Source organism: Octopus sinensis, linkage group LG10, assembly GCF_006345805.1.
Source record: "Octopus sinensis linkage group LG10, ASM634580v1, whole genome shotgun sequence".
NCBI lineage: Eukaryota > Metazoa > Mollusca > Cephalopoda > Octopoda > Octopodidae > Octopus > Octopus sinensis.
In genome coordinates, this window is record NC_043006.1 from 71,396,785 (window position 1) to 71,404,189 (window position 7,405).

Consider the following 7,405-nt stretch of genomic DNA (forward strand, 5'->3'; position numbering starts at 1 on the left):
CACCAAACTACAAACTCCAAACTACCCTACAAACTATAAATCTCACTCCATCCAATGAACTCAGCTCATTCTGTCCTCACCAACTGTTGCTCTGTGACATGCGTAAAGTTAACTGTTCCACGAGCCACAAAAAATAGTGTTCTGATGTTTGACTCTGGTCAGCAGATGTCATGTAAATTTCTTCTCTTCCAACTTTAGCTGCCAACCTATTGTACGTCCATGTATCCCCTATGTCTTTATTGTTAAACAGAGCAAACACAAATTTTCCCTTGGTCAAGCAACCCAGAAATATGTGAAAAGAGAAAAAGCTCTCCTGGTTTAGTTGCTAGTCTACAGCAAATAGCACTTCCAGAAAAATCCTCTGTGTCTCTGTATAGAACACCAGCAGTCTTATGGAGATTTAGTGGTTCAAAAGTCTGATTAACACCCTACTCCCTTAGTCCAATATATCTCTCCATCTTCCAATATAAAGTGGAAGAAATAGGGGACCAAGTTATCAATGATACATACCTCTTCTTTTAATAATTTGTTCTCTTCCAAAATAGCAGCATTTTCCCCTGAAATTGAGAAAAAAACCCACTTCAAATTACTTTTGTGTCTCAGGTTGATTTTTTCACAGCAATAACAGAAGCAGCAAACAACACCAACAACATCCAAACACAAATAAGCATCAAATTTTTGGTTAGTCAACAATTGCAGGATAACTAAAAGTAAAATCTAAATAATGATTTTGTTTCTAAATATCTACCTTTTCTTCACTAATTACTCTTTCATAACTTTGTTTAGTCATGGCTTCTTCTTTTTTTTTTTACTTGTCAATTCTATATCTCACCTTCAACTCCATTTATCTAAACTATGGGTACATTTAAGATAAACACTGCATACATTCAACCAATGGCACTTGTGATGCCATATGTAACTTAAAATGTTTTACTTTCAGTAAACATTTAACTAAAACAATTACAAGAAAAGAAAACTAATTTGCATCATGTGTGTGTGTGTGCATGCTTAAGAAAAAGATCTACAGCAATTAATAGATGCTGCATCATCATCAAGGATTAATTTCCATCTACAGTAATGCTTCAATATACAAGTTAATTTGTTTCCAGAGATTGCTCGTAAAGCAGAGCAATAATTTCCCATAGTAGCAATGAAATTTTATGCCGTCATTTCACTCCATTGCTGTGTAGACGCATCAGAACCAGTGTTGCTACATGTTGTGACATTGCAACACACACAAAATGGCTGTTTAACCTTTTTATATTCATTATAAATTTCATAAACTCGAGGTCTTATAAAGTGTGCCCCCATAAAGTGAAGTATTACTGGAGTTTGTTTCAGCTAAGTTAACTTGACACAGTCCAGTTCTCTGTAGGCTGTTGACAACGGCTGAAAATCACTGATACTAGAAGCAAATGAAGTGTCTAACCTGTAGGACCCAGTAATTTAGCACTACCTTAAAGCATGTGTGTATTAACACACACACACGCATATATATATATATATATACACATCTATGTCACATATCTAAACATAAACAAACTAGTCCAAAGAAACCAGAAACCTGCATTAATTGTTTCACAGAATTCCTAGAATAAGCTAAGTTGGTGACCACACCAATCTTATTTTACAAATTGTGTGTGTGTGGTCAAGTTGGTTATTGGCTTTCAGTCCACATGTTGTGATGAACTGTAAGATCATCAAATTAATACATTTTAGAATGAAGACTGAGTAAAACAATCCAGTAAAGTAAAGAGGTTTTTTTTCTTTTGCTGATGTTGGTAATGGTGTCAGGTTTGGCTTCAGAGAAGTTTTAGAGATAAACTGGATATAGAATCTTGTCAAGCCAAAACTTGGATATACAATGCCATATTTAACTCTGATCCTAAAATTACTTCTGATTTGGAGTACAGAGAAAATATTGTTCACAGACATGCAACACCTGAAGTTGCTTGTAAAAGCCAGACATGGTACAGCTAAAGCTGCTTGTAACTCGGACATGTCACTTCTAAAGTTGCTTGTAACAGACAAATATGTTGCACCTGAAGTTGCTTATAATAGACACTTACTACACCTAAAGTTGCTTGTAATGGACATATCATGCCTGAAGTTACTTGTAACAGAAACCATATCACATTAAGTTGCTTGTAATAGACATGTTGCATCTAAAGTTGCTTGTAACAGACATACATGTCACATCTAAAGTTGCTTGAATCATACAGGTCATACCTGAAATTTCTTATTGCTGATATGTCATACTTGAAGTTGCTTATTACAGACAATATTATAGCACCTTAACCCCACCTCCCTCAGCAGTATGCAAATAAAACTCTCACAACTGCATCAAGTCCTAGATCTTATTCTATCTTTTCCTGTGAAATACATCCTTAACATAGCAAAGATTGTTGCTGAAAGTTGCTTGTTACAGACAGACATGTCACACCTGAAGTAGCGAGTTACAGACATGTCACATCTGAAGCTTTTGTTAACAAATACATCACACTTGAAGTTGCTCATTGCACTGACATAAATAAAGCTGTGAAGACACATCACACAAGAAATTGCTTGTTACAGACATGTCACATGGAAGTTGCTTGGTAAATATGTTACACCCAAATGTGCTTGTTACACATGACATGCTCAAAGTTGCTTGTGACATAAACGTTACACCCAATGCTTTGTTGTTGGTCAGAGCTGATTCAATCTGATCTGGTCTGGAGAAAAAGAGCTGTAATCCTGGCCTTTAAAGTTGAGAAATACCTGCTTACTCTGAGAAAGGCTGGTCTTCGAGATGCTGTCATTACTATGTAAAGGATGTGATCCACATTAAGGGTGAAGTTTGGTATTTGCAGCAATTATTAGAGTTTTACTTCCATGATGCTCAGATTCAAGAATGGGCTTAGAGGAGGGAGTGGAATACAATGTTTTCTTGATATTTACAATGGCTGTGTGATGGAAGTGCAGTCTTTCATAAATTGCACTTTTGTAGTATGAAACCATAGATCCAAGAGACAAAAGATGGATGGAGTCCATAGGCAGGTATTTTTGCCATGAAATTTATATACTGGGCACAGTCAAAAGCTTTGCTGATGCTGAGAGCAACAACGGTGCTTTTATGATATTTCTCAAGGATAAGAGTTCACTAGTATAAGTAACACAGAAGAGTAGGTCTTGAGTAAATCTGGCTTTACAAAAGTCATACTGATGGTCATTAAGGAAGGTGAGAGATTCAAGTTGTAGTTGTAGAATGTTCTTGGTGGCTGTCACCATCACCTTCTAAAAGTGGGGAGTACAATAGAAAGATAGTTAACAGTGTCAGAAGATTGGGACACATTACAGTATGATTTCAAAGATCAGGACATACTGCTAGAAAGAGGGGGGGAAAGAGGAGTAGAGAAAGGGAAGGAGAGAGAGAGTGGGGAAAGAATTTGGTGAGAGTAAGGGCATATTGTTTGAGAGAAACAGAAGGGTTATTACAGACATGTGACACACCCAAAGTTGCTTGTTATAAGCATGTCACACCTGAAGTTGTTTGTTACAGATATGTCACACCTGAAGTTGTTTGTTACAGGCACGTAACACCTGAAGTTGTTTGCTATAGACAAAGACACTTGTAATAAACATGTCTCAAATTATCACATTTGTTAATAAGTCACAGAGAAAATTGTTAGATAACCATTAAATTAGAGTGAAAATAGATTAATTACAAGTAATTATATAATCTGACAATTATATAATTTTGTAATTATCAGTCAGATTGAAGTTATTAGTTACATCTTAGTCACAACAAAAAAAGGACTATTAGGGTCAAGATAAAACCAAGAAACTTTTAGTTAGAATGACAATTTGGGAATTTAAGGAGTCTACACATGAGTGAAATGTATGTATGTATATATATATACACACATACATACATACAGAAATTATACATATACATACATAAATATACACACACACACACACATATATATATATATATATATACATACATATATACAGAAATTATAGATATAGATACATAAATTTACACACACACAAATATATATATACATACTACATACACACATATACAGAAATTATAGATATACATACATAAATTTACACACACACATATATATATACATATACACAAACACATATATACATAAACACATACACAGTTGTACAGTAGAATTCTATTGGGTAATCTGGTCTCTTCTCCGACAAATCGGAAAAGTTAGGAGTCAGGAATGGTAATGAATGTCTTCATTCTTTTAATTCCTGTTTCAGAATGAGGCTCAATCCTTTTACTATTATTTTTCTTTCTTTCTGAATCATTCACAAGTCATAACATTTTTTTCTCTCTCCTACCTACATCCATCTACGTAGTGGAAAACTTCATTTTTTTTCTTTCTTTTTCCTTCTTTTTTTAAGGGACGGTTGTGGCAAAAGTTATTATTGTTAATAAAAAAACATGGTAAACATTCAATTAAGTCTGCTGAAAGTGTAGTATTCTGTACTGAATTCATGAAAAGAATTTTTTCTCCTGCCATCTACAAACAGTTCAACCACCACCATCTATTTTCTTAATTCTTTGTTCCCATTCTTGTCACCTATGTCTGACCTAACCCCATAAATTGAAAACCAGCCCCACACTGGATTTGCTACATGCAACCTTTCATCTCACAATTGCATTGTCAATACCCATCACTGCCCACCATCCTCTTACAACTGGCTTATTCTCTCTTTCCAACCTGAATCTGTTATATTCCTTAAACTTTGTAGTCTTGTTCTAAAAATTGGGCTAAATTACCCAATATCTTGTAATCTAACCCCAAAGTCACCCTTATCATACATACCAAAAAAGTTGTGACCACCCCATTTTTCAAAGGTATCATCTAATGTACCCGTTCCTTATTTAAAATGGAAGGGTATATGAGTGTGTGCATATAAACATATATGTATGCATGCATACATATATACCAAAGCAAACACATAAATGTGAAACAAGGTGGGAAAAAATAGTACTCAAATACCAGAGGTAGAGTAATCATCATCATCATCACCAAGTGTTTTAAATCTAGGTTTTTGTCCCCTGGCTGGTGCCCATTCTCCTTTGCTGTCATGAGGCTTTTTTGGAGCTGGATTTTCTATGGGGAGCATGCCCTTGCTTATCCCCAACCTCAGCTGTTTTTTGTAATGTTTTTGCAGCTTTAATAATACATACATATATAAATACACATGTGTATGCATAAGTGTATAAGTCTATCTAAAAACATCCCTGCATGCACACATGTATGCATACACACACAAATAAACACACACACACACACACATACATACATACATACATACAAGCACACAAATTCAACAAAAAATGATGACAAATGCTGCAGTAACAGACTAAGTGACATGCAACATGGTTAGATGGTAGTTGGAGTTACAGATACATTACATAACATCTATGATTATCTTATGTTAAAGATGACAATAGGACACAACAACGTTAATAACAATGATTTGTGACAGGTACAAAGTCGTAAAGGAAACGGTCATTAATAACAACTTCGGTACTTGACTGATACTTTTTTTTTTTTTAATCAGCCCCTGAAAGGATGAAAGACAAAGTTGAACAGATCAAGAACTGAACTCAGTACCACGAAATACCACAAGGAATTTTGATCGACACTCTACCAATAACAATAATTATTGAAAGGATAACAGGTTGATACAAGTATGAGTTTGCAGGTGAAGTTCAACCAGTGTTAAAACAACGAAAAGGTAAAAGAAACAAATACAAGATCCAGTTGTAGTGTAGCATGCTCGACACCTCATGGTGACAAATGCAACATGGCAACAATTGTGTGTATATGTTAGTAGACAGACAAGAGAAGATACAAGGTCGATTGGTAGTCATTATTTACACAGAAATTTCTGGACATTTTAAACTACTGCTCTGGATTGTCTGTTTAATACCATCCAAACATGTAACCAGTGGTCAGGCTCATGCTACTCACTGTTGCTGGTAATTGCAGGCCAGAATCAATTGGATACTTAAATAAGACCCAATGGCATTGATTACTCATTAGTAAAGATTAGTAGTTTAACGATATAACCAGACAAAATGGAGAGACAAGTTTGCTCTCACATCAAAAAAAAGAAAAGAAAAACCTGATCGTGGGTCAATGGATGTTTCCCTTGAGCGAAAAGCTTGACCCCTGGACAGTGGTTCAGGTGAGTAAATTGACCGCTGACTAGCACGACGGTCTAAAATACCACTCTTTGGTGAAGAGTCACGAGAGAAAATAGAACGTTGACCGTTAGAGACAAGGCTGTTTCTTCGGCCAGAGGAAGAAAGATCACGAGTAGATCCATGGGGTTTAGCAGTGTAACCAGCACTGGAATCAATTGACATTCGACTTTTTGACATTCTGTCATCACTGTTGAGGTCATGAGAAGACTCGGTCAGTGAGAGTGCACTGTCATAGACCACAGAATCTGATAAATAAGAAAAATGGGAAGAAAAGAAAGGAGAAAAAAAATTAGATACATTTGGTGAGTTGGCATTTAGAGGATTTTTACCTGCTTTCTGGTTTGGGCTTTGTCAAAGTTTGTATTAGTGAGTAGTGATAGTTTATAAGGGGAGGAGTATGTGTGAATATATATTAGCACAAGCACAATGTATACAACTGACAACCAACACCTGTGGTAAAATACAAAAACTCAATGTACTAAATATTCATTGAAACTCCAAAAGGTATTTGAAAAATTACTTAATTTAGAAATAAAGGCTTCTGATTGAACTTCAGTTTGGGACTTCAGCAATAAGACTGCTGATGACGTTGAGCACAGATCAAATAAAAGTTGAAATGTAATGTAGATGTAAGTATTGTAAATATATAATCTAAACATGGTGCAAATAGTCTGGAGAATAATAATAGCAACAATTTTGAGTTCAAATCCAGTCAAGGACCATGTAAATATCCAGGAATATGCTACCTGAGGATTCTCAGAAACTGAACAATCTGAAATGCAAGGTATGTACATTTGTACATCAGCAAATAGATTATACACTGTTTGTATATATTTTTAGCTAATAGTTCGATTTCATTTCAGAACCGATGATCAGAAAAAACTGAAATATTCATATCTGTCATTCTGGATCACTTCCAGAGTAGTCTCATTTCACCTAGCTTTGACGTATACTGTAATTTTTAACACTATACATCTTTAAAGGGATCTCTCCCAGATGTAGTACCACAGCTACAAGCATTTACTAACATACATTAAGTTTGTGATGTTGATAATGTTTATATTACTGAGCTGTTTCTAACACAAAGTTCTGCATTTTCACACACACACACTTCGGTTGACATGGATTGTTTAAAAAATGTTAACATTACCAACAATTAATCAAATCAGTATT

General features: G+C 35.1%; 1 protein-coding gene across 4 annotated transcripts in view; it reads right to left on the minus strand.

The window, feature by feature from the left end:
- Positions 1–7,405, minus strand: part of LOC115216405 (leucine-rich repeat flightless-interacting protein 2) — a 202,545-nt gene that overhangs the window by 6,559 nt on the left and 188,581 nt on the right. For 3 of the 4 annotated variants that reach the window (XR_005001030.1, XM_029785711.2, XM_036506783.1), the window contains 2 exons: positions 6,151–6,477; positions 511–557 (listed from right to left, as the gene is read on the minus strand). Coding sequence is in view for 3 of the 4 variants with exons in the window: in XM_029785711.2 (XP_029641571.1) it covers positions 511–557; positions 6,151–6,477 (374 nt within the window). In the remaining variant the exon portion in view is untranslated. The remainder of the gene's footprint in view (positions 1–510; positions 558–6,150; positions 6,478–7,405) is intronic. The other variant, XM_029785712.2, reaches the window with a different exon arrangement.